Here is a 27,282-nt window from a genome sequence, read left to right as displayed (position 1 = left end):
CTATTGTCCAGCTGAGAGGGAGGGTAGATCCCATGAGGCTCCTTTCACTGGAACACAGCTAAAAGCTTGGTTTGTGAGTTTATATGCATGTCAGTGTGAGAGAAAGCGCACATGGTCTGTAATTTAGAGTGTCTGCATGGTCCATAGTAAGGAGAAAATGCATGTTTGAAGCAGAGGAGGTGTTTTGAGAAAGCATTTGTATCTCAGGAGATGGCTGTCTATATGCTAGTATGCGTGTGTTGCTTGACTCTACAAAAGTGTGTGTGAGAACTTGTTGTGTGTACTTGTCATGTACAATACTGCATCAAATGTGCACCTATGACAGAATATGAACACATTTGGGTTATGTTTCTGGGACTACTGTATGTGACATTTCTATGGACCAAGAGATGGAGCCAATTTAGCATTTCCATTTGCTGCCTCATATTTTAGCCAAAAATGATGCCACTAGACTTGTGAGCAGTCCTCAGTCAGCTGCTTAAAGAAACTTATTTCAGCCTTTCCCACCCATCAGTGGCAGTAAGGCAGATCCCATCCTATTGGGGACTGTATGCTATGGGGATGGAATTATATTGCCAGGGTACAGGAAGGAAGTCTTGTGGATTTCCTCTCTAAGGTTGGACTTACTTGGGGGAATGCCAACATTCTGCATCTAGCTGGCAACCATTGTACATCAGAGTCTCACAACTGTAGATATGTTCTTTTATTCTATTCAGATATAATACTAGCTATGTCTGTGAATGCAATGTTATCACCAGCCAAATGATCCAGGAAGGACATGATGTGATTAATATGAATTGCTCTGTATGGAAAAATTGCCTAGTAAACTACAATCACGTTGTAAAATTATTTGGATTCCCCATATTTTTCAGTAGAAACAAGAACAGCCTCCAAAATCAACATGTTCAAAGAATATATTTCCATTGGACTAGAATGCCAACCATACAATAATCTAGAGTTTCTCAAAATGGGGGTGAAACATCCGGATATTTCAGTGATGGTGCCAGTAATTTGTGTATTATATTATTAAACACCTTTAAACAGTCTAAGCTCAGCATTTGTCAAAATGCAGATTGCAGCCCCACTGAAAGTTGTTGAAAGGAGGTGGTGTGAGCCTGACTGACATGGCCCCAGATAGTTAGCTCAGATTGGATATGAAACATCTGGGGGGGAAAGCAAATATAGAGAAGCAAAGGAGAAGACAACTTCAGTGAGGTGTAGGGGATAACTGAGGAAGAGCTGAGCTACAATGACTGGTTCCAGGTTAGCCAGAGAGTTTCATCACAAAGCAGATCACCCAGGTCCCTATCTGACATTCTAACTACTATGTGCACTAATTGCTTCCTTGGTTTGAGCACATTGCAGCAATTCTTTACATCAAATTCAACAGAAGTAGATAATTGCTCCTTTTTTAGTAACAGGAATGTGCAGTCAAAAAAATTCAAAATAAGTCCAAAATCACAATGGCGCATCTAGTACTGTATAATTAGTATATTGTGTATTTTGCAATATTTTGTGAGGTATTATAGCACCACCTGCTGTTTGAATAACACTCTAGCCCAGATTATTATATTTAATTTCTCTCCCAGCACAAAACAGCAATTTGCTTATTATTTTACAAAAATGGAAAAGCACAAGCTAGAGAAAGTTAGATGTGGCTTAGGATGAGGGCAGACATAGCATTTAAAATGTAGTGATTACACTTTTATTTTTTATTGAGGCATTTCTTTTCAAGTCAGATAACACATGAACCATTTCTACTCAATCTGTCTGATTTCAATGAGAATAGAGTCCAAATGAACTATCATTGATTTCACTGTTCTCCTTATTATACTCCAAGTGCAAAACTAGGTTAGGGGTACAATAAACCAGTACCAGTGAAAAATGAATGGTGGTCCCTATCTTTTGTGAAGAAACCAAACCTGTAATTGGCAATCTAGTTGCCAATTATTGTGTTGGCCACTATTATTCTGGCCAATTCTATAACAGTTTGGTACACGCAAAGTGCCTGAAGTTACTTTGTCATTCTAAGGGCACAATCCTAACCAAGTCTACTCAGAAGTAAGTCCTATAGTAAGTTCAGTGGGACTTACTCCCAGGAAAGTGAGGTTAGGATTGCAGCCTAATTGTGTCAAGCAAGTTCCATCTACACAGCTTTACAAAGGCCCAAATCCTAACCAACTTTCCAGCACTGGCATAGCGGTGCCAATGGGACATGTGCTGCATCCTGCAGTTGGGTGGCACTCACAGAAGCCTCCTCAAAGTAAGGGAATGTTTGTTCCCTTACCTCAGAGCTGCATTTCCCTTATGTCGATGCTGGAAAGTGGGTTAGGATTGCACCCTAAATCCCATTATGTTCAGTGTGCATAGGATTGTAGCCAAAGGCCAGCTCAAAAATACATCTGTGAAGCACATTCATTCATTTCAACTCACATGAGATTTGCTACCACAGAGTCACTGAAATCTAAGGCTTTCTTTGTAGCAAAAGCTGTACCAGTTCCTCTCCTCTGTTTCCTATCTGGCAGACTTCCTTTGTTTCAATGTATCCCAGCAGCACTTGCCAGCCAAAAGGGGCTGGAGCTTCCCCCTGAGGGTTTGCCCTTCTGAGAGGAGGAAACTTCCTGGTTTGGGTGTATTGCGTCTCCTTGCCCAAGATTTCACGGGAAATTTTTCTTTCCCACATTCTGCAATTCTGTTCTTCAAACAAGAAAGCAGGATTCCCTTTAAAAACGGGGGGGGGGAGGGGGGAGACCACCATGGTTATAAACAGGAAGATTCCCCCAGAAAAAAAAATCAGTTGATTTTTTAACGACTGACTTTTCCTAGGGCAACCTTCTCATTCAGAACCAGGGAAGGGAGCTTTTGGGCATCCTGTCTAATCATTAGCCACTAATCAAATCAATCAGCATGGCATAGCACAGTTTATTTGCATGCAGCAGCTGAGACTGGTCAAGCACATCTCTGCCTCCGTACCCACCCTTCAAGTTTTGTGGACCACAGTAAGGGTGACAGTGGGGAACTTTTCAGTTGGGAACATGGATCCCATATTTTTGAGCCTGGTGAAGAAAGCAGATTGTGAGGTTGAGTTGCAATGAGCCCTGGCATAATTTAAAAACATAAGAAGAGCCCCACTGGATCAGGCCAAAGGTCCATCTAGTCCAGCTTCCTGTATCTCTCAGTGGCCCACCAGGTAGCACCCCAAGGCCTGCTCTAGGGTCTGGCAAGTCCTGCTTTGGGGTTTTGCAGTGCTGAATTTGTGCATTCCCCCCCCCAACCAAAAAAGGCAGTAAAAATACCCTTAAGAACTAGCTGAAGCACATTGGAGCGGGCCTTGCCAAGGGAGTCTGATTCAGAAGGCCAACTGACAGCATGATCTTACCGATGCTTCCTTAGAAGTGTGTCTATCCCATTAAGGCTTAGCTGAAATGTACAAGCATTGAATGCATGCACTGGGTTGAAATGAGCACACTTAACCAGGGAATATGGGTGCAATCCTGGGCATGTCTATTCAGAAGTAAGTCCTGTTGTGTTCAGTGGGGCTTACTCTCAGGAAAGTGTGGCTAGGATCGCAGCCCAAAGCAGCAACCCACCCTATGCACACCCCAGCCTGTTGGATACCATGGAAACTACTACTTCTGAGTAAGCACTGCTGCACATCAAGGGCAGGCCTCCTTGGGTCCCTTGGGGAGAAAGGCAGAGTATAAATGAAGTAAATAAATAAAGGGCATGTGTTGTGGCAATGGATGAGCCACTTAACTCAGTGGTTCTTGCACATTTAGCACTGGGACCCACTTTTCAGAATGAGAATCTGTCAGGGCCCACCGGATGTGATGTCATGACCGGGAGTGACATCATCAAGCAGGAAAACTTTTAAAAAATTCTAGGCTGAAATCCTACCCACACTTACCCAGGAGTAAGTCCCATTCAGGCAGCCTTCAGTCTCGAAAGACTATGGTATCACACTCTGAATGGTGGTTCTGGCACAGCGTCTAGTGTGGCTGAAAAGGCCAATTCGGGAGTGACAATCCCTGCCACACCGGGAGCAAGTATAGTCTGTCCCTGGTCTGTCTCCCTGGCTATGGGTCTTCCTTCTTTGCCTCTTTGCCTCAGTCTGTTGGCAAAGTGTCTCTTCAAACTGGGAAAGGCCATGCTGCACAGCCTGCCTCCAAGCAGAATGCTCAGAGGCCAGGGTTTCCCATCTGTTGAGGTTCACTCCTAAGGCTTTCAGATCCCTCTTGCAGATATCCTTGTAGCGCAGCTATGGTCTCCCCTTAGGGCGCTTTCCCTGCGCAAGTTCTCCATAGAGGAGATCCTTTGAGATCTGACCATTGCCCATTCTCAGGACATGACCAAGCCAACCCAGACGTCTCTGTTTCAGCAGTGTATACACGCTGGGGATTCCAGCTCATTCCAGGACTGTGTTGTTTGGAACTTTGTCCTACCAGGTGATACCGAGGATGCGTCGGAGGCAGCGCATGTGGAAAGCGTTCAGCTTCTTCATTTTCTTGGGAATATAGCTCAGAGTATTGCTGCACCCAGTATCCCATCTGTTGCGCCCGGTCCTGGATGACCTCGCCCGTGGCAGACTTCAGAGGGGCAGTTTTCTTCTGTGTTGGACCTAGGGCCAGCTTGATACCGTCATATATCTCCTTGATGTTGCCCATGTCAGCTGCTATCTGTATCTGGGAACAGAGTTGGAGCCAGTAGCCATTAGCACATCTCCGGGCAGTCTGCTGGACTTTGCTGCGAGCAGCTCGGAGGACCTGCAGGTTGTGCTCACTGGGAAGGCTTTGTATGCTACTAGAGCTCTCCTCTTTTCCTCAATGGCTGGTGTCAACTCCTCAGAGTGGGCTTCAAACCAGTCTGCCGTCTTGTTGGTCTTCTTGCCGAATATGAACAAGGCGGTGTTATAAATGGCATTTTACACCAGGGAGTGGTCAGTGTCGCAGGCAGCACCCTGATAACTGCATGTGATCTTGATGCTGGGAAGGCTGGAGGGTCTGGTGAGAATCAGGTTGAGCTGGTGCCAGTGCTTTGATCTTGGGTATCTCCAAGAGACTCTACGTTGGGGCTTTGTGTTGAAGAAGGTGTTGCTGACGCAGAGACCGTGATGACAGCAAAGCTCTAGCAGGTGTTGGCCATTTTCGTTCATCCTCCCAGTGCCGAACTGCCCTAAGCAAGTGGGCCATGAACCGATCAGCACCAACTCTAGCACTGAAATCATTTACTGTCATGGTTCAAAGAACATACATAGTAATTTGGTCTGTAACGTTTCCCCAAATGCAGCCACGTACCCTGGTAGCAGCAAGTCTAATATATTAAAAATAAAATATTGATATGAATGGGGACCCACCTGAAATTGGCTCGCGACCCACCTAGTGGGTCTCGGCCCACAGTTTGAGAAACACTGCCTTAACTGTCCCAGCCATAGTTACCTGAGAGTAAGCCCCATTGAGTGTAATGGGACTTACTCCGGAGTAGACACGCCCAGGCTTGGGCTCTTCATTCCTGCCTGGCCAGAGCCTCTTCAGGCTCCGCTCTCCCACTCCAGCCCAGGGCCTTCTCTGTGCAGTCCAGGCCTGCCGCAGGAGCATTCCGGCCTCCGAGTTTTCATCCTCGCCGAGCCGGCTCCAGCTCCGCTCCTGGGAATCCGGGCTCCGGGCTTTCCGGGCCGCCGAGCCGACTCCGCCCCACGGCTCCGGTTTCAGCCGCTGCTACAGGGACCCCCAAGATGGAAACGCAGGGGCTGCCTGGCGCCGCGGAGGAGGCCCGGCCAGAGCCCGGCGCCCAGCAACATGGCGGCAGCGCAGGGGCTCCCTCCGCAGGGCCCGCCCGCCGGCCTCCTCCGGCGGCGGCAGCGGGCCTGGACGTGGCGTTCCCGGTGCTGCTGCTGCTCGAGGGCAAGAAGCCGCCGGAGCCGCCGCCCGAGCCCCGCCAGCCCGCCCCGCCGCCGCCGCCACCCGAGCCCCCGGCGGGCCCCGCGCAGCAGGACAGCGACGCGCTGCTGCTGGTGCTCAACCTGGTGCGGGGCGGCGCCTCCGGGAGCCCCGCGCTGGAGCCGCCGGCGCCGCCACTGCCCCCTCCGCAGCGCCGGGCCGAGAAGCCGGGGGGCGACGCTCCGCCCGCGGGGAGGCGGCCGAGGGAGGACCCGGGCCCCGGCACAAGTCCCGGCTCGTCGTTCTCGGGCACGCTGACCATCAACAACCAGAGCCTGCTGGTGCGCTTCGAGAACGGCCTGCTCAGCCTAGGCGGCCCCGCCGCGCCGCCTCCGCGCCGCCCCTGCCAGGCGCTGCCGCCCGCCGCCGGCCTCCCCCGCACGCCGCCGGCCTACCCATGCCCCGAGCCCCGCTGCGCCGAGACCTTCTCCCGCAAGCAGCTGCTGCGGCTGCACCGGCTGTCGGCGCACGGCGGCGGCCCCGCGGCGACGGCGCCCCCGGATGGCGGCGCGGGGGGAGAGGAGGCGGCGACGGCGGGGCGGGCAGCGCGCCCCTTCAGCTGCCCGGTGCCCGGCTGCGCCTGGGCCTTCGCCACCGCCTACAAGCTGCGGCGTCACCTGCACTCGCACGACAAGCTGCGGCCCTTCGCCTGCCCGGCGCCCGGCTGCGCCAAGCGCTTCACCACCATCTACAACCTGCGCGCCCACGGCCGCGCCCACGAGCAGGAGGCCGCCCACAAGTGCGAGGCCTGCGGGCAGCGCTTCCCCAGCGCCGCCCGCCTCGGCGCGCATCAGCGCCGCAGCCATCTGGAGCCCGACCGGCCCTACCGCTGCGAGTACCCAGGTAAGCGGCGCTAACGCTGTTGGGAGAGCTGGGACAGCCTCAGAACTTCTCTGCACAGCATGTGGTTAGTCTGTGGAACTCCCTGCCACAGGACGCAGGGATGGTGCCTGGCCTGGGTGCCTTTCACAGGAGGTTGGACAGAGTCATGGAGAAAGGGGATAGATTATACAGGGGGTGGTGATGGCACCTGAAGGCTAAAATGTCTATAAAAGCGGATTGGATTTCTGGAGGGAAAATCCATCACAGGTTACAAGCCATGACAGGTATGTGCAACCTCCTGATTTCAGAAGTAGGCGACCTCTGGATGCCAGGTGCAAGGGAAGGCATCAGGATGCACGTCGTGTGTGTTCCCTGAGGCATCTGCTGGGCCTCAGTGAGATACAGGAAGCTGCACTTGATGAGCCTTTGGCCTGATCCTGCAGGGCTATTCTTATATTCTTATGATCTGAACAAAGATAGCTAGGAAATAAGGCAGTGGTTCTCAAACACTCTGGGAGAGTTTGAGAGCCACTAAGTTCTTGCGTGGGCAGGAGAGGGGAGGCAGCAGGTGTGGGGGAAGGCAGCAGCACAATCCCCAGAATCGCACCGCTTGGGGGGGGCTGCAGGGGCCTCCCAGAGGTGCGGGGAGCTTGATGCAACCAGTAGCAGGGCTCCCCGCAGCAGTGAAAGTGATTGCGCCTAAAGCGATCGCTCTGCATCTACTTTCACTGCTGCGGGGAGCCCTGCTGCAGGTCACGCTGGGCTCCCCGCACCCTGAGCTCCCTCCAGGCTGCCCCCAACCCTTAAGGGGGCAGGGGCCAGGGCCTGCATGCTGGGGCGTCATGACACCCCAGTTTGAAAAGCTCTGAAATAAAGCCTTGGGATAAATTGGCGCTTGTCTGCTAGTGAGCATACTTATACTCCACTTCTTGACCCCTGGGGGCTGGGGATAAGAATAGGCCCTCAGTTTGACTGTACTTGTTGTAAGAAGTGACTAAACAGCCACCAGGTAGATGGGAGTCATTAGCCTGGGAAGGCAGCTCATCTGAGAGAAGGAAAACTCTGATCCCAAACCTCCGCTGCTACGTCCAGTTAAGGAAAAGGCTTCAGGAGTCAACCTCGAGGCAAAATCCGGAGCCGGAGTCCCTGAGGCAGTTCATGGCTGAACACAGTCATGTTCTGGCAACTCCTGTGCAACCGTATTGGCTTCTGCCTTTCCATTGGACCATTTCAGCGACGTGGAGAGGGGGGATTTGCTTCATGGCTATCCTCCATATCTACTTTACCCAGGATTTGCACACTGGAAAGGACACTCTGTTTCTGAACCACTATTCAGAGCGCGATACCATAGTCTTCCGAGACTGAAGGATGCCAAGGAACTCCACTTCTGTCTGTGTTTACTCAAATAGGAACTGAGACTGCAATCCTAGCCACACTTTTCTGGGAGTCAACCCCATTGACTTTAATGGGTCTTACTTCTGAGTAGGCAGGCATAGAATTGGACTCTCGGTGAGTCCCATTATTTTCAGTGGTGTTTACTCTCAAGTACGAGTGTATAGGATTGCAGCTTTAAACATGCAGCCCCCCCATAACCTCTTAGCACAGAACGACTCTGTGGGTATGCCCATTGTGTTGTGGTAGTGAGGTCAAAAGCGAAAAAGAAACCATTTTTCTAATCACCTGGAATGATTGGAATGATTCCGAGAAAGTTGGTAGAATGAACTAAAGGGGCTTTTTCTTGAGGAACTACTATAAGAACATATGGCAATCTCATCTGGCATTCTGTTTCAGTCTTGATCAGTCAGATGCCTCAGAAAAACACAGAAGTAGACCCTGGAGGTCTTCTCCTTTTATGTCTCCAGTATCTGGGCCTTGGAGGTCATTTGTCAGCACAAACAATGATTTCATTTAGCTCTCATGACCCCAAAACTGTTTGCTGCTGTTCCTGTGCTTTATGTAAGGATTACAGCAGAATGTACGTAAAGCAGAAAGTACTTATGTCTGAATACTCCTAATGAGATAAATCTTTACCATGCTGGAATGCTAAAAGTTTGTCATTGAAAAATAAACCCAGGTAAACAGACTCTGATATTTTCAGCTTGCTTTGGAAGATCATATCTTTTAAGAATTAAGTTTAGTGTAGTGTGCTAAAAGAACTGGGACACTGGAACTTAAAATAGGTTTAATAATGAATTATTTGTAACTGTTAATTATAGTAGTAGGAGAAAGCTCACCAATAGTTTATAGAACCTTTAAGTAATATGATAGCCACTAATTTTTTCTAGATTGTTGTAGGAGCTACGTGACCAGTTACATTGTCTGCTTCTGCTTGTCCCCTAAAACACAGTTTGGTTTTCTCCCTCTTTCTCCAGGTTGTGAGAGGACCTTTATAACAGTAAGCGCATTGTTTTCGCATAACCGAGTCCACTTCAGGGAACAAGAACTGTTCTCCTGCTCCTTTCCAGGCTGTAACAAGCAATATGACAAAGCCTGCCGACTGAAAATCCACATGAGAAGTCATACAGGTGTGAAGTTAGGGCATTGATTGAAGTCACCACGTAGCTGACATATAACAGGATTCTGTTTGAATTAGAAGGTGCTGCTGGTTCTCAAATGCTTACATATTGGTTTAATGGAATGGAAATCCTCTCAACTGAAATAGTTGTATGCAGAACTTGTAACAGCTAATCAGCACAGGTTTTTCCCCTATATCAGTGATTCTCAGACTGTGGATCGGGACCCACTAGGTGGGTCGTGAGCTAGTTTCAGGTGGGTCCCCATTCATTTCAATATTTTATTTTTAATATATTAGACTTGGATACTGCCATGGTATGTGACTGCATTTGGGGAAATGTTACAGATCTGTACTTTTAACAGGCTACTATGAATATGCTTTTAACAATGGTAGTCAATGGGACTTACTCCTGGGTAAGTGTGGGTAGGATTGCAGCCTAGGATTGTAAAAAATGTTCCTGCTTGATGATGTCTCTTCTGGTCATGACATCATTTCTGGTGGGTCCGGACAGATTTTCATTTTAAAAACTGGGTCCCGGTGCTAAATGTGCGAGAACCGCTGCCCTATATGATATTCATCCACCTGTTTGATTTATTTTAATTTTTCATATTCTTTTGTCTTTGGGTGTATTGCTTGCTTGCTACTTGAGCAGCATGTAACTTAGAACAAAATAAAACTGAGAAATTTGGACTTTAGAAGTTGATAAGAAATGATGATAGCTCAGCAATCACTGTGGAGAGGCTTCCTTAGATTTGAGAAATTAGCAAGTAGTGTTTCAAGGGTAGTATCTTTAAACAGTGCTGTAAGGCTGCTGCTTGCCAGATGTCAAACAGCCTTTATTCTCCTCTAAGCTGAGCCATGGAAACTATGTGGTTCTAGCGCTCCTAGTATTAAAAAGATTGATAGTCTTTTAACTTAAGAGAGGAAGTAGGTAGGAAGATTAGTGGATGAGTGAACAGAGCTCCCCTACATGTTTATTTTATGTGTTTGTCTTTTCAAAATGAGGTTCCAGTTATAGCTAAGGCTCTTGGAACTACTCACAAGCAGCATAAACCAGTCCAAGAAGACCAGCAGTAAATACCATTAAATAATAACAATTCTTGATCCCCTAAATTAGACTTTGGAGAACTACAGAGAGTTCTGCTGCATTTGGATTTTTTTGTTCATAAGGTCATTTCTGTATTTGTGTTTTCCTTCCAGGTGAAAGACCCTTTATCTGTGATTTTGAAGGTTGTGGTTGGTCATTTACAAGCATGTCCAAGCTATTAAGACACAAAAGGTAAGCTTCCTGGTTGATGGATTTTGTTGATGTAGGGTTATTTCCATCATACCCTTGAAGCTGCATAGCCACATAGCTGAAATCGGATCCCTGTGCAATTTCTCTTAGCATACTCTAGAGCTTGACAATGATATTTTGCTAGTGCTCAAGATCTCTCCCCCCTCCCCCCCCCTGTGCAGCCACCATACAGCTCTGTGCACTCCCTGCAAAAATGACAGGGAGCATTGGTTATTGCTGCTGTTTTACAGAGTAAAAAAGACAGGTTTCTGCATCCAAACTGCAACCATAGCTTGTGGTTGAAATTTGACAGAGGGGAAGATGAAGGGGGATGGAGAGCAGAGCTAACTATAAGCAAATGCAGTTACACATAAACAGACTTTGTTCTGCTTGGGGGATGAGGGATGAATCTAGAAGATTCATTTTAGAACTTTAAAAGCCTTGTTGACTTGAATGGTTGGGACCATCTAGTACACTGTTCCCAAATTTTTTAGCACTGGGACCCCCTTTAAAAATGATACTCTATCGGGACCCAACTAGCTTTATGAGACTGAAAAAAAGTTTACCAGCTGCTCTAGCCTCTGTTTTTATCCTTTTTACTATAGTGGGGGGGTGGACTGCCTTCTAGAGCATTTGTTGAGCTCCATGTTTATCTGAGGCCTTGCATTTTCCTTTGCCTAGCCTTTGCTATGAGCTGAGGCACAGTTGTCTATTCATGAGTAAGCACACACATGCTGCTTCTTTTAGTTTCCTTAGAGCTCAATACATTTCCTATCCAATTTTCCAGGACCAGTGTAGCCATACCAGTGGGGCGTGCACTGCATTCTGTTGTGATGAGGCAGTCACAGGGGCCTCCTCAAGTTATAGGAACATTTGCTTCCTTACCACGGGACTGCATTTTGGTTGCACTGGTGCTGGAAAGTTGGATAGGATTTGGCCCCTAGTCAGCTATCAGCTTGTCAGTGTCATCACCCACCAAAAATCAGGTTGTGACCCACTAGTACTGGGATCGGCAACCTGTGTTTTTAGAGCCGCATGCGGCTCTTTCAGCCATCTGCTCTGGCTCCTGCAGGCTGGGATTTAAAGGGGCAGGACGGGCGGCTGCTGCTGCTCTGGCTCCTGCAGGCTGGGATTTAAAGGGGCAAGACGGGCTGCTGCTGCTGCTCTGGCTCCTGCAGGCTGGGATTTAAAGGGGCAGGACGGGCTGCTGCTGCTTTCCCCTTGGGCGGAGGGGAAGATTGTTTTGTGCAGGATGGACTGCTGCTGCTTTCCCCTTGGGGGGAGCGGGAGATTGTTTTGTGCTGCGGGGGAGGGAAAGGGGGGCTTGGCACTCCTGCCTGGGAAGATGGTGTGCTGGGGCTTCGCCTGCTCCCGTAATGCACTGTGTGCCCTCTACGTCGTGTATATGGTGAGTGTGGCTGACAGCAGTCAGGCTCCCCTCCTGGCTTCCTGCCACCCTGAGTGTGGCTGGCAAGGCGTGGGGGCGCCAGGCAGGTGGGCTTCCAGTGGGGGGGGGGGTCGGTGGGGAAGGCAGAGGCAGGAAGGGGAGCCCAGGTAGGGCTGCCTGGGTGGGGGGAGGCAGGGGCAGCTCCCAGGAGAGGGCAGAAGGCGCCTGCAGTCCCCTTGTGGGCATCTCCTGTGCACACAGCTGTGGGGTGGGGCTTGGCACAGTGAGGCAATGGGGATGACCTCACTTTTGTCTTGTAGGGCAATAGGTGAGGCAGAGCAGTGGGAGAGGGGGGGAGTGTTGACTTTGCAAGGGTGGGTGGGTGGGGAAGAGGGAGACTGTGGAAGGGCTGCCTGTGTAACTCTTTACCATCTTTACCTTGCTTTTCTGGGGTGCCATGGGGAGCAGAAGGGCAGAGATGGGGCTGTGGGAGCCTTAGAAACGGGTGCTCTTTCAGGAGCAAAAAAGATGGGGGTTGACCTGGGGAAAATGAAGAGTGCTAAATTCAAGGGTGCCATCTTAGCATACACCGTCCCAGTGTGTGCCCAGGGTGACCAGAGGTCCTCTTTTTCAAGGACATGTCCTATTTTTTAACCCCATGTCCTGGAAAAGAACTTAAATGTCGTGCTTTTCCCTGTGAGCAGGCAACGCATCCCCTCTTGTATTTAATAAATTATATGTAATACAGTTTTAAATTCAATAATAAGTAATTTTAAATTAGGCATATGAGATCAATAATACAATATATAATAAATATATAATCTATATATTGATCAATATAGATGAGTGTTTTTAGCTTTTTATTTTGTGGCCCTACATTTTTCTTCAATATCCTACATTTTGGGGTGACTTGTTGTCTTTTATTGTTATGACATCTGGTCACCCTGTGTGTGCCTCAGAGTGCCGTCTCAGGGCCCAATCCTATCCAGTTTTCCAGTGTCGGTGCAGCCATTCTAATGGGGCATGCACTGCATCTTGTAGTGGGGAGTCAGTCACAGAGGCCTCCTCAAGGTATGGGAACATTTGTTTCCTTACATCTGGGCTGCATCAGTGCTGGAAAGTTAGATAGGATTGGGCCCTCAGTCAAGATATATCTATCTTGACAATAAGTATATTGTCTGGTTAGCACAGGAAGGGGAGCTTGCAGCAGATCATGAAGGTAAAAAAAACTATATATGCAGTGTTATCTTCATTTTAGATGTCAGAAGGGTTTTGTGGCTCCTGAGGTTTTCATTTCTCCGGAAAACGGGTCCAAATGGCTCTTTGAATGTTTAAGGTTGCCGACCCCTGCACTAGTGGGTCCTGACCCAGAATTTGAGATCTACTGATGTAGTAAATAATATTAAAATAAGGCTATTGGCCTCCTAGACATGTGGCTTTCTTTAGATTGTTCTCTTTGTGCATGATATTAACAGAAAATTTTATATTTGTTTGTAGGAAACATGAAGATGACAGAAGATTTACATGTTCTGTGGAAGGCTGTGGAAAATCCTTCACAAGAGCAGAGCACCTGAAAGGTCATAGTATAACTCACCTTGGCACAAAGCCATTTGAATGTCCAGTGGAAGGTATTACTTGTTTTTGTGATCCTGAATGAAAAGCTTTATCTCCTTGGATGCTAGTTATTCATTAATGGGCAAGTCTGATTTGATAGCAGTATTGGGTTTGGATTTCTGCTGAATCCTGTTAAAGTTGAGGGAAGAGAGAGATGCTCAGAGAAAAGTGTGGGTTGGAGTGTGGAGCTGAATCTTTTTGTGCATGTTTTTTCCACCAAAGCTGTGCTTTTTATGAAGCTATTCTTTTCCCGGTGAAGGTTACTTCTGGCCATAGATTGCAATTGTTTAAAAAAAAAAAAAACTAGCAAACTAAAGGCTCAATCCTATCCAATTTTCCAATGCTGGTGCTGCTGTGCCAATGGGGTGTGCACTGCTTCCTGTGTTGGGGAAGCAGTCACAAAGGCCTTCTCAAGATAAGGGAACATTTCTTCCCTTATCTTGGGGCTGCATTACGGCTACACCAGTGCTGGAAAGTTGGATAGGATTGGACTCTATGTGGGGTGAAGGTGGGGAATTCATGCAGAAGGCTTTAGCTTTCCCATCACCCCCATATTTAAATCTCCCATCGTACAATACATACTTAGTTGGGCTCCAGACTCTGCTGGGATGTGTCATTGTCATGCTTAGTTTCACTCTGAGTTACACACTTATTTTCCACAATAGTATTGTATGTTAGAAGTTGTTGGCATTGGAGCTTGAACTCTTTTCTAAAATTGGATTGGTTTTCACATCTTTTGTTTTTGCGGTTCTTCAGATTGTACTACATACACCTGTCCAGCTTTCAACCTTCCTTTTTGTTGTTCTGTGTTACTTCAGTGAGTGCATCCAACCTAGATTTAGACTATCCTTCTTAAGTGGTGGGAACTCTAGCATTTATCAACAGTTCTTGGGTATTTGATAGGTGAAAGGATAGTAGTAGTCTTGAGAAAAAGGAAATCTTAAATTAAGGGTTTGTGAGATAATTTGTATAATTTGAGCTGTTTTATACAGTGAAGATCCTAATAGGCAGCACCTGCATGCAAATAGAAGAGTCGAATCTAAGGAACGTGGAAGCCATGCTTAATCATTGCCTTGTTTGTATTGGCTGTAAATCTTTTAAGGCAGTTCATAGATTGTAGGTCAAAAGAGCCAAATCTAACCTTGCACATCTTGTTTCAGGTTGTTGTGCAAAGTTCTCTGCACGCAGTAGCCTGTACATTCATTCCAAAAAGCATCTTCAGGATGTGGACTCGCTGAAGACCCGTTGCCCTGTATTGAGCTGTAATAAATTGTTCACTTCCAAGCATAGTATGAAAACGCATATGGTCAAACAACACAACGTTAGCGCAGGTATGATCTACAGCTTGTAAAAGAAAAGCAACGGAATTACAGCTGCTGGAGTATGGAGCCTGTTACTTTGAATAATACTTGGCATATTTGCGGCATTGAAAGTTACAGTGTTAACTTGAGAAAACAAAGCAAAAGTTCAATGTTTCATTATTGAAAGGGAGAACATTAATATCCAGTTGGTCTTTCTAAGTCATACAGGAGTCAGTGGCTGAGTAATCTGGAGTTTTCTCAAGCATTGATTACTTCCTGCTGGGTGCTTTAGGGCAGATTCCTGTACACTGTAGTGGTTGGTGTGTTTGTCACTGAAAATCGTTTTGCATGGTAGAAGCTTCACATGACTGGAAATACTTGAATTGTCTTCTTGTATGGTTCAGCCAGATTGAGTGTCAGATACCCACCACTTAGTCTGGATGACACATGCTGTATGTAAAATTCGTTCAAGTAATTCATGCAGCTGCATGAAGGTCCTTACTGCATGAAAATAACTATTGAACTGCTCGCCATAAGTTGGTCCTAGTGAGTCTTGGCAATATTGGCTTCTTTTAGATGAGAGAAGCCTTGACTGGACCCAACAGGCCTGTGAGAGGTTTTGGGAAAGAGATGGATTTGCTATTGGCCACTGCTCCCCTAGTTCTGTGGGCAGGAAGATATTAACTTATTGGCTTGATGCAATAACAGTGCCACATCTTTTGTTTCAGATCTCTTAAATCAGATGGAAACTTTCAGCTCCCTCACACCCAGCAGTGAACTTGCCAGTTCAGGACAAAGCGACCTCAACAATATAGACCTTGTGTCCCTGTTTTCCAGTGTGTCTGGGAACAGTTCTGGAATTTCAACTGATATGGCTCTGATAAACTCTGGAATCCTCACTATAGATGTTGCTTCTGTGGGCTCCACGCTTGGTGGCAATCTATCTGGTGGTAGCAATTCCCTTGGTCAGGCAGTTGACCCGCTAATCTTAGTGGCTAGCAGTGATATTCCAACCAGCCTGGATAACTCTCTTCTGTTAGGAACCACTGCCACAGTTTTACAGCAAAGCACTTTAAATTTGGATGATGTACAAACTCTGAATGCAGAAGCCTTAGGCTCGCTAGCATCTTTGTCAACAAGGAATTCCAGTCAAGATCTGCAGGGTTTGACTTCCAGCAGTAACCTTTCGGTAGACACGGCCACTTTAACCCCTTCCAGCAGCCTTGGTGGAAACGGCGCACCTGAATTACTGGCTCCAAGTAAAGCAGAACAAACTTTGCTTCCTAGTCTGGATGTTGTGGGACAGCAAGAAGGCAGTAAAGTGGTGACTCAGTTTGTGTACTCCAACCCTTCAGGAAGTTACAGTGCACAGAAAGAAACTGATCTGAGCACGGTGACTGGCAGCTCTTTTCTGGTATGCAGTAACTCTCAATAACTGTAGTTTTCATTAGTATCTTAGCTTTGAGGATATTATGTTGCCGTGTATGAGCCATCCTTTCTACCAAATCAAATGGGTTTGTGGAGTGCCTGCCACGAACGAGGTCATCGTGTATTTTGTTCAACGTAAGTGGTATAAATTGCAGTTGCCTGTGAAAGTATTGAATCCACTGAAACATTGCACATCGTGCTGGGAGGAGGAAAGAGTACTTCTGTTTTCCAAGCTAAAATTTAGTGCTCAAGCTATTGTGCTATTGTATGCATGTTTATGGGGCTGACTAAGCAAGAGACTGTCCTGTTCACTGCTTATAGAACAAGAAGAAAAATGAACTGCAAAATGAATTTTCAAGAGTTTCCTCTGTCCTGAATTCCTTGCATCTTCTCCCACAGTCAGTGTTTGCATATGCGGTAAAAATTAGTTTTAATGCTGCAATAAAAGCTCCTCTAAGCTGAAATACGATTACATGTTGGGAGATACATAGTAGAGTTGCATATTGGTTTGAAGAAAGTGGAGAAGGATCAGTATTTAATCTTGAGTTCTATTCCCATAGTGTGTGTTGGGAGTTGTTTATTTTTGCAATGTTCAGAGATTAACGGGTTGATATTCTTTGTATTAAATGTTGCCATGTTGCATCAATACTCTATTAAATGTTTTACCGATTAGCAGCATAATGTGTATGTTGTTCTAGATGCCAGAATAGGCAACAGAAATTTGTGGAGATCTATTCAGTGCTACTTGGAAAAGCATCCTATTTTCTGAAATAGGAATCTAGCAAATCCTTCATCTCCTTTGTTTTGGTGACCCATGTAACCCTTGTTCTCTAATTAGGAGAGTGGTGGGTCTGCAAGAACAGATTATAGAGCCATTCAACTTGCCAAGAAAAGGAAACAGAAAGGAAATGGAAGCGAAATAGGTGAGTATTTTGCTCTGTTAAAATAGTTAACATTTCCACAATTAAATGGAGCTAAAGATTGGAAGATCCAGGCTTTTTTTGTACAATATAAACTAGCAAGGTAGTGCCACAGTTAGTTGTAACCTCATATTGAGGAAGCCTTCATGTTATAAGTAGCTGAAATACTCGTTCTTTGAATGGATTTTAAAAAGTGATTACTTTATACCTTTTGGGTGGGTCTAAGATCTAAGAAATTGTGTCTCTGTGTGGCTAGTGCTTCTTGTTATCATATATGTGCATTTTTGCTCCCTTGTGCTAATATCACAAAGTTGCTTGTTTTACAGCCCTTGTACTTGCTACATAAAATTGCACATGAGAGAAGCAAGCTTGCTTTACATTGTTGCCAGCTTGTTTTAAGGATTGTCCCTGAGACTTATTGATAGTCATTTCGAAGCATACTTTGAATTGAAATTGCAGTCTTTTAAATTCAAAATGGGATGATTGGGATGTGTGGAATAAATGCACTCTTGCCTTCTGCACATCCTGTAGAAACTGTAGCCTCGATAACATTGTGCATGAGGGCCTTGATTTGAAGCCTTATGCCACTAAAAGTTTTGGCAGACTCAGATTATTTAACAATACAGGTGCACCAACCTTTAAAATAAGATGGTGGACTGGCATTCCATGGGGATTTACAGCCCAATCCTGTGTGGGTCTACTCAGAAATAAATCCCATTTTGTTCAATGGGACCTGCTCCCAAAGAAGTGTGTATAGGATTGTAGCCCCAGTGTGTTGAGGAACTCGGCAGGCTAATTCACTGTCTGGTCTCTGTTTATCAGTGTATCAGCTATACACTACATGGGTTTTTTTACTGCCTTCTCTGCAAAACGCACTATGTCTTGCAACGTAATTTTATTAGTGATTCCTAAACAGTGACAATGCCAAATTTCAGCTTTTTAACTTAATGGGGAAATAGGTGATTCAGGGCCCAATCTTATCCAGTTTTCCAGTGCAATCATGTCAATGAGGCATACACTGCATCCTGTGATGGGGAAACAGTCACAGAGGCCTGCTCAGCGTAAAGGAACATTTGCTCGCTTATCTCAGGGCTGCACTGCGACTGCACTAGTGCTAGAAATTGGATAGGATTGGGCCCTCATTGAGTCAGTGATTCAGGACTTTCACTTTTATAGAGTGTGACAGTGATGCTCTGTGGTACCCATAAATGAGTGAGAACCAAAGGAATGTGTGTATGTTTGCTTTAACACAGATCTCTTTTTTCCTGTCTTGTGGATTTATGCTGAGGGGCAGAATCACTGTTGTAATTCATCTTACAACCAGATTCTAACCATATCTACTGCATTTCCTGTTTCTTACAATGATCTAGAGCAGGGGTGTCAAACTCGTTTGATACAGAGGGCCAAAATTAGCATTCTTTGTGCCTGTTGAAGGCCAAATATGACATCATTAAGCAGACGATGGCCAGAAATAAGCGCTTTGTTCTCACATAGAAACTCATTAGTTGCAAATGACAGAAGAGAAAATGTGCAAATCTTGTGCATATTTTCAAGATATGAGAAAGCCCAATTATTGCCCTGGGAGAGCCCAATTATAATGGGGTTGTGGTGGATAAATTGCTTCTGGGGGCCACATTTGGCCTACAAACCTTGTTTGGCACTTGTTTTAGAGTGCTTGCTTGGAAATGCCTTTTTAATGCAGTTGATGCTGTAGGGAGAAGAAAGCACAGTTGACATGTTCTGTTTCCTGTCTTGTCTCAAATTGATATTTTGCACATGTGTACATACTAGTAGAAAGGTGCAGAATTGTCCCTACAGTAGGAGTTTGCACATCCATCCACTAGTTTCGTGTGTGTTTGAATACATTCTTGCAAGATTTAATTTTGGATAAGACATAAACAATGGAGAATAACCCCAAGTAATTTACGATGCTTATCTTTCCCACTTAATATCTCATCTGAAGCCCTTGATGCAATACAGAATTAGGAATTTGGGCTTATTTTCGATGAACTGATCTTTTGTGTGTGCCCCAAGGATACAAGTCTAGCATCTTTGCATTTCATTTTGTAGTTCTTGTTTGGGGGGGGGGGCAGTTTAAAGGCTTAGGGGCCCCAATCCCATCCAACTTTCCAACACTGGTGCAGCCACAGTGCAGCTCCAAGGTAAAGGAACAAATGTTCCATACATTGAGGAGGCCTCTGTGATTGCCTTCCCACTACAGGATGCAGTGCATGCCCCTTTGATACAGCTGCACCAGCACTGGAAAATTGGATAGGATTGGGCCCTGAAACAGCCATTCCCAAACTTATTAGAGTCATGGTGCCCTTCTGCGGCAGCCTCTTCTCAGCTTTCCTGGGTGCCGCTATCTTGGATCACATGATTCTCGTGAGATCTCACACAGTCCAAAATGGTGGCACCCAGGAGAGCTGGAAGAAGAGACCTGCGGTGCACAGTTTGGGAACAACTGGCTTAAGTGATTTTTGAAAAGACAACATTAATAGAGATAATCTTTTGAGTATACCTACGGGTCTATTAAACATTTCCTTCATCAAACCTGGTAACTTTTGGATAGATGCTCCAGGATAAGTATGTTGCACATACTGGCATTGTGCTTAAGCTATAATCTCTGAACTTGGTAGATGTCAAAACTTTTTTAACATCATTATGCCAAATGCATCTATGAGCACTTGGGGAAACAGGGATGGGCAAACCCGGGCCTGGGGGCCATTTTTGTAGCCCTCTGGGATCTCCAGTTGGACACACAGGAAGCCCCCAGTTTCCCATGAGTCTCTGGCCCATCAGAGACTGTTGGAGCCTGTGCTGGCCCACAACTACTGGTCACTACAACTGCTCAGTAATATTCATTCATTCATATAAGTTCTGTCTCTAATGCATTCGTTTATGTAAATTCATTCAAATTTGAAATGTAAATTAATGCTTTCCCCCCCCCTCGGGTCCCTGACACAGTGTCAGAGAGATGATGTGGCCCTCTTGCCAAAATGTTTGCCCACCTTGTGCTAAAACACAAATATGTTCTTTATATCTGATGTGAAGGGAAAAGTGCTCATTTTGGTTATAACATTAGATGCAGTACAGTCCTGTGCATGTTTTACTTAGAAATAACTCCCAATTGAGTTCATTGGAACTTCCTTGAAAATAAGTGTATATAGGATTGCAACCTTGGAGAGAGATTTTTCATTACTGACCTCCAGAACTTATATAGTGGGAGATGTTGTTGCTTCTTTGTCACACCAACACCATGTTTTTACACCTGCTGTGTTTACAGTGAAACGCTGTTGCTAACTTTTCTTAGCATTTTGCTTTGTATTGCATTTATTTCAGAACTTTTCATTAAGACTTGTATATGCAGCTTTTCAACAAAATGTAGTTTACAAAGCAAAATAAATCAGTGTTTGGTTCTCTGTCCCCAAAGGGATCACAGTCTAAAAAGAAGTGCAGAAGAGGCAACAGCCATGGGAAAAGACATCATGCTGGAGTGAACAGATAGTTGTTGTCACCTTACTAAATATGAGGACACCACTTTAAAAGCTGCCTCTTTGCCCCGTTAGCTGGGGCTTTACTAAAGCATTGTTACTCCGTGTGTTAACATTTATAAGCCACCTTGGGTGTGTACTGTTAGAAAAATGAGTTGAAAATAATTTGTTAAAATACCACCCTTGTTATAGGAACCCCAGATTCTGGCACAAGAAAAGGCAAAGGTGATAAAGTAAGTTCTTCTAGCCATGGAAATCGCTTATGTAACAATGTTTTGCCAAATGGAAGCCTAACTGTAAGGGATTCACCAGCTGGAACCCAGTATGTTCAAATTCAGTTACTTCAGGTAAGACTTTTAAATGAATAAAAACTCCTTCTAGTTTGATTCTTGCTATATTTGATGGTACATAATTTACATTCAGTGCAATACACTTGGAAGAGTCCCCATTTGCAAATGCAAAAGATGAACATAAGTAAACATTTGGCAAAAAGGAAAAAGTTGAGTCATTGGAACATAAAATAGCATATCCTGAGAGAAGGGCCCTCTTCTCTATAATTAGTGTAACTGTTTTGCAGTTGCAAATCTATAAAAACACAATTGGGGTGTGATAACTAGGAGTTATAACTAGAACTAAGTTCTCTTTTTGATTCATATGGTCCCAATATCTTTGTTTAATTGGCTGCTTGTAGTGAATACAGTTTAGTTCTAAACAAGATAGCGAACCATCAATTTAATGGACAAATGGGGGGAAGGGTGTCAGTTAAATCTCAATGTATTTAAGGGCCCAATTCTGCTGGACTATAGCATTTCACAGGCATGTAGTAAATACATTTAAGGCACTGCAGGCAGAGGGAGCACGAGCATTGGGCCAGTGCCAGTTGGTGCTGCGCTTAGCACCAGAAGGACACTGCCCTGAGGTGAGACTGCTGGGCGGTGGTGAGGGCATGGTGGGAACCAGCCCAGGCGGGGGGTGGGACTGGCACTGGCCTCCTGCATTGGATCCTATCCACTGGCAAAATAGTTGGCACAGACTTAAGATGTGCCATTGTGGGCCAGGGGAAGGGCACAAATGTCCTCTTTCCCCTGATGAAACCTCCAGTGGCCTCACCACACCCATGGGATAGAGCGGTTGCCATTTTGATGCTGCTGTTCCTCCAGGCACTGGGAAGCTTATGATTGGGCTGCTCATCCCTTCAGATGTGCCAGTGCAAAATGTATAAATGTCCATTGTTTCCAAAGTCTATTAAATTGAGATCCATTAAATTGATGGTTCACTGTAGTAGTTTCCAGTGTATGTATGATGCATATACAGGTTGAGTCTCATTATTTGCAAGGGTTCTGTTCCCAGAACTCACTTGGATGGCAAAAATTGCACTACAGCAAATCAATTTAAAAAACAAAGCCCCTTTGCTCCATGATTTAAAAACAGCCTTGCCAATGTTTGTGATATTAAGACAGAGTCATTAGGCAAACAATCCATCAGCCAGGCTCTCTCCAGGTGAGCCAGCGACCCCTCCCTTCACCCAGAGCAAAGTGATCTTTCTGTCACATGCTGCTTTGCCCTGGAGAGAGAATGATTGATGGATTGTCAGCCAGCTGCCCTCTCTTGCATTAACAAGGCTATTGTTAAACTGTGTTTAATTTAAAAGGCCCTTCTCATGGGGTTGAGATAGAAAAATCTGTGGATTATTCCACAGGTGAAAAATCTGTGGATAATTAGATTATACATGTAATCACTTGCATGAATATTTCTCTATAATAGTAAGAAAAGCAGTTTTTTAAACTGTGATTTTAAAGGGATGCATTTTTCCCCTTCTCCAGGGATCAGTACATTCCTCCTCATTTGCAGTGGCCATTTGTGCCGAGTCAAATCCGTGTATAACAAAGTTGCACCTGTACGTACATATGTATACATACATATATATGTGTACTGTAGCATATGTATGATGCATATTCATACATATACAGTATATGTATAATGCAGATACATGCATATGTTTCCACTCTGTGTATAATGGTATGATGCATTTGCATTTCTGGAAATTAGGATTCTTCATTTCAGAATGGAGAGTCTTAATGCATAGCTAGTAAGGCATATTTTTACTTTCAGTATTTTACATGCTGTTTGGTATTGTCCATGGCTAGAAACCTTTTTGGCTCCTTTCTCCTTAGGATGATTCCCCAGGGGAGGGAGATCTGCCCTTCCAGCTCAGTGCTCAGTCCTCCTCTTCACATTCTCAACTGACGGTGGACTTACCTGTTCATATCCTTCAGGTACAGCATTGCCATGTTGGTTTTGGTGTCCAACTTTGGCTTTCTTGCCTTAAGTTAGCTACTTTAGAGCCCAATCCTGGGCTTGGCATGCTGGCTCACCACTGGGCAAGCGCTGGTAGTAGCCCAGCTACTGCCAGGTGGGCACCCAACCTCTGCTGCTCAGCGGTCGCACAGACTGCCAAGCAGCGGAGAGGTAAGCAAGGGTGTGGTGGGAGGTAGGGAGAGGGCAGGGGGAGGGAGCGGGAAAGGAGCAGAGACTGGTGGAACATCACTTGGGCTTGCCACCTTACACAGAGGCTCTTGATTCACCGCTGACCTTTTGTTGGCAGTGAATCGAGTAGCCCCATTGCGGGGCTACTATCTTTACCTAGGGGAAGGGGACTTTTGTCTCCTTCTCCCGAGGAGCCGGTGGAGCCATTTTCGGTGCTGCTGCAGTTGCATGCCTGGGGAGCTCAGAATTGGGCTCCCTGGTAACTACTACCATATGTCAAGTGCCTTTTATACTTGGCTGCACTTCTATGCACCCTTACCTGGAAGTAAGTCCCATTAAACTTAGTGGGGCTCAGTTCTGAGTAGATATGTAATAGTGCTGTGACTAGACTGCTTCCTTGTCCCTGCCCCCCTCCTCCCATGACTTGGCGATGTACGTTGGGTTTTGCTTTGTTTTTAATGTTTTAGTGCAGCCATTTTCAACCACTGTGCTGTGATACACTGGTGTGCCACGAATGGTCTGCAGGTGTGCCATGGGAGTTTGTGGAGGATCATTTATTTGTAGGACCATCAGGGAATGTGAACCCCCCACCAATAGCATGGTGTGCCTTGTCAATAGTCAAAAAACTGATGGAGTACCTTGACATTTTAGGACCTTGTCAGTGTGCCGTGAGACAAAAGAGATTGAAAATCACTGTTTTAGTGTTTAACTGTTAAAATTAATGTTTTAATGGTTTGTTGTTTTTTCTCAATTGTTGTGATGCATTGTATATTTACTGTATCATGGAACTTTGTAAGCTGCCCTGGACATTTGCTTCAGCATGGGAAAGGCAGGAAAATTTTTTACATAAATAAACAGGATAGTACTAATGATTGCTTGTTTTAGATTTAATTAGTTTATAGTTAAAGAAAAAGATTAAATATATTGGAGATGTTGGTTCATAGTCGGCAAGTAAGTGATGAGACAGACTTTCACTGACATCTTGTGGGCAATTAGAATTGTAGGTAATGCTGCTGTGAAAGCTGTGTGAAGTCTGTTTTTCACTCTGCTTTATACAGGAACCGCAGAACTCCACTGAAGAGGATGCCAGTTCTGATAATTCCCAGTTTACAGGAAGCACAATTAACCTTCAAGACCTTGAGTGATTGTGCTGGGGACAGAAACATTAATGTGTGGAAGTGTTGGAGTGTCTTGAGAAACGGTCCTTTCTTGCTTCTAAAGAAGTGAAAAAATAGGAGTGCACACACATCAGTGCCACCTTGATGTTGCTTGGTGGAAACAGTGCAGTAAAAATACTTGCTCAGCAAATTTCATTAGATGCGGCTGCTGGAATCTTGGTATATTCTGTTTTGTGATTTTAAAAAAAGAAATCCAACAATGCTTTAAAGGAGAATTACTTGGATTATGCAGTGGATGTTATCTGTTTTGCAGTCAGTGTGCTGTGATGATATGAGACAGTGTTCAAAGACTAATGAACAGTATGCTTGGTAACTTGATATTCATTCAGGTAGGTGGTGGTAAATATCCCTAACTGAATATAGGCCTAAAAATATAGAGACCACTTAAGGGCTAAAGAATACCATTGTAAAGAGGCAAATTCAGATAAAATAGTGTACTCAGGAGTAGCAAAAGTTGAAGCAGAACTATAGTTATTGCTTCCTGCATCCTTGATACATTGCATTGTACACTCTGCACTTTAAGAGGCTAACTAATGGATGTTAATTCATAATGTTTACAGTTATATATAAAACAGTGTTGCCAATTCCTATATAAAATTGCCACTTTAATTATGTATAGCCCAATCCTGTGCATGTGTTCTTGAAAATGTCTTGTTAAGTTGTGTGCATCTTACTCCCAAGTAAGCATGCATAGGATTTTGCAACCTTTGTCTGTTTTGCCATTCACATGCAGACAATCTACTGAGCATAGAGCTTCCAACTAGTGTCCAGAGTGCAGGTGACTTGTTGAAGAAGGAAGGTGCATTCTAAATTGCATAGGAAATTGCCTTTTTAAAAAATAATAAAATGGTTATGTAGACTTTTAAGCAAATAGTAAGAATTGAGCAAAACATAGGATTGTATGTGTATTGGTGTTTAAAAGCAAAAGCTAAGGTTAGAACTTGAACATTCTTCTGATGATGTGCTCAGATGGCTGTGAAGTTGTACATAGGACTGATGTGCAGATGGTTTTTTATTCCCACTGACTGAGTGCATATGCATTTCTATTTTTTCAAAGCAAGATGTCCTATGATGAACACTTGTGATCTTAACCTTGCACATATTTATTTGCAGTCATATGATGCACTAAATGATGGTCAAAAACTGGGGGGGGGGGGGAGGGATGATCTTCCTTGGATCTCCCATCTGGCACTGCCTTCAGTTCTGATTTTGGTCTATACATCGCTGAATCTTGGCCTCACTTCAGAATGAAATCACCCTATTGTCACCCCTTCTCTATCAAACCCAGACTTACTTAGCAGTAACTAGGAGGACTGGGGGCAAAGCTCCCTTATTCCCCAGGATGGTGAAACAGTGTCCTGGAAAATTACAGTATGATAGCATACTGAGTACGTCAGGAGCCTTGAACTACATTTCCAAGGCTTACTGCCTTTTAGAAGGAGATGTTTAGGCCTAGTGTTCTGGATTTTAATCAGAAACATGATGTGACTGTAATAGATTGGAAGAAAACCTATTTTCCTATTTTATTTTAGGACCACGGATAGTTTTACCTGGACTCATTCCAAATTGAGGTCAGGTGGGGGGAGTTGCCTGTCATTAGTTAGAAATATACTAATTAATTCCTGTGCCTTCTGAACATGTCCCAAAAATAGCAACTCTCTTGAGTTTGAAAAGTTTATACAGATGAGTCTGTCTGTACACTTGAGTCTGATTTGCAAGTATTTATTAAAAAGAAGAAAAATATTCTAGATTAACTAGTTTAGTTTTTCATTATCAATACTATAACTTATTTGACCACTGTCTCATCCTGTTAATATAATTCTGAATTTGCAGTGTAAGCATAAATTATTTTTACTTCCCTAAAACAAAAACTTCAAACCAGGAAGAATTAAAAGGGAAGATATTGCTAATCTTGTGAAGCTGTGGGCTTAAAAAAGATCTTTGCTGCAGTTCAACATAAGAGAAAATAAAACGGTGTGATTGACTAGTCTACAAAAGTATAGCATTTTTCAAAAGAGTAGTAGGGGGCATGTTATCCCCCCCCCAAAAAAACTGTCACCTCAAGTACTTAATTCAGTGGGACGGTTCACACTTACCTCACTAGTGATCCTGTTTGTGGTGACGATGGTCCCTCCTTGAGACATGAGGCACATGTGTTATGCCAAGGTCTGAATATACATAAGTCTGATTATGTATCCTCTCCACCTCCCCCCCCCCATCCCGTTTTCTGAGAGGGAAGAATTGGTCCCCTGCAGATTTCTTTCTGCAGAAACCTTTCCCACATTACATTTGATGTGCAGTGGAGGTGCATCCATTCCTTCACCACATAAAGGGGTCACTGGCTGGGTAAGACTATGAATTGGACCTGTCTAACGTGGTGCTCCTGTTTTGCAGTCATGTTAAGAAGTCATTTTAATGTTTTTTATGAGACTTGTAAATGTATTTACTTCTACAGAATACTTGGCTTTGTAAATCATTGTAAATTGCTAACGGCTGAGGGAAAGCGTCAGATTTATTCTGGCAAAGTCCATTGCTGGCAGTGGACACTTAAAAATTGCTGAGACAAAATTATTAATAAAAACCAATGTCCAGTTTCATTTTATTTTGTGTTTTTGTTACAATTTCCACACTACCAAAGAAACACTGTTTTTGTAAACTTTCCTATTTTGTCGGTCTACACATTTAATGAGATTTGTATAATGCAATCATGTACCTACTGTGCTACTGTTGCAGGACTCAAGGATGAAATTAAACCAGTTGACTGGAGTCTTGGTCTCCCTTCTCATCTTGATGATCTTGCTGTTGGTTCAGTAGTTTGATAATAAACTTGTCCTGAAGAGATCAATTTCCAGCTTAAAGCAGTACAGACAGTGGCTTGAACTTTTTTTGAAACGTCACTATGTCTAGCTAAAATACATCTCAGC

At 44.7% G+C, this 27,282-nt stretch overlaps 1 protein-coding gene across 1 annotated transcript; it reads left to right on the top strand.

Moving 5' to 3' along the window:
* The first annotated feature begins 5,731 nt into the window (after window positions 1-5,731).
* Window positions 5,732-26,955, top strand: ZXDC (ZXD family zinc finger C). Its single transcript, XM_066612978.1, has 10 exons — window positions 5,732-6,779; window positions 9,131-9,283; window positions 10,474-10,552; window positions 13,434-13,564; window positions 14,711-14,881; window positions 15,580-16,265; window positions 17,118-17,202; window positions 20,886-21,040; window positions 22,868-22,969; window positions 24,239-26,955. The coding sequence occupies exons 1-10, from the start codon at window positions 5,732-5,734 to the stop codon at window positions 24,323-24,325; spliced, it is 2,697 nt and encodes an 898-aa protein (XP_066469075.1). The 3' UTR covers window positions 24,326-26,955.
* The last annotated feature ends 327 nt before the right edge of the window (window positions 26,956-27,282 follow it).

The sequence above is a fragment of the Tiliqua scincoides genome, chromosome 2, assembly GCF_035046505.1.
Source record: "Tiliqua scincoides isolate rTilSci1 chromosome 2, rTilSci1.hap2, whole genome shotgun sequence".
In the NCBI taxonomy this organism is placed as follows: Eukaryota; Metazoa; Chordata; class Lepidosauria; order Squamata; family Scincidae; genus Tiliqua; species Tiliqua scincoides.
Note: the sequence above shows the minus strand (reverse complement) of the source record. Positions and strands in the feature narration are given on the sequence as shown.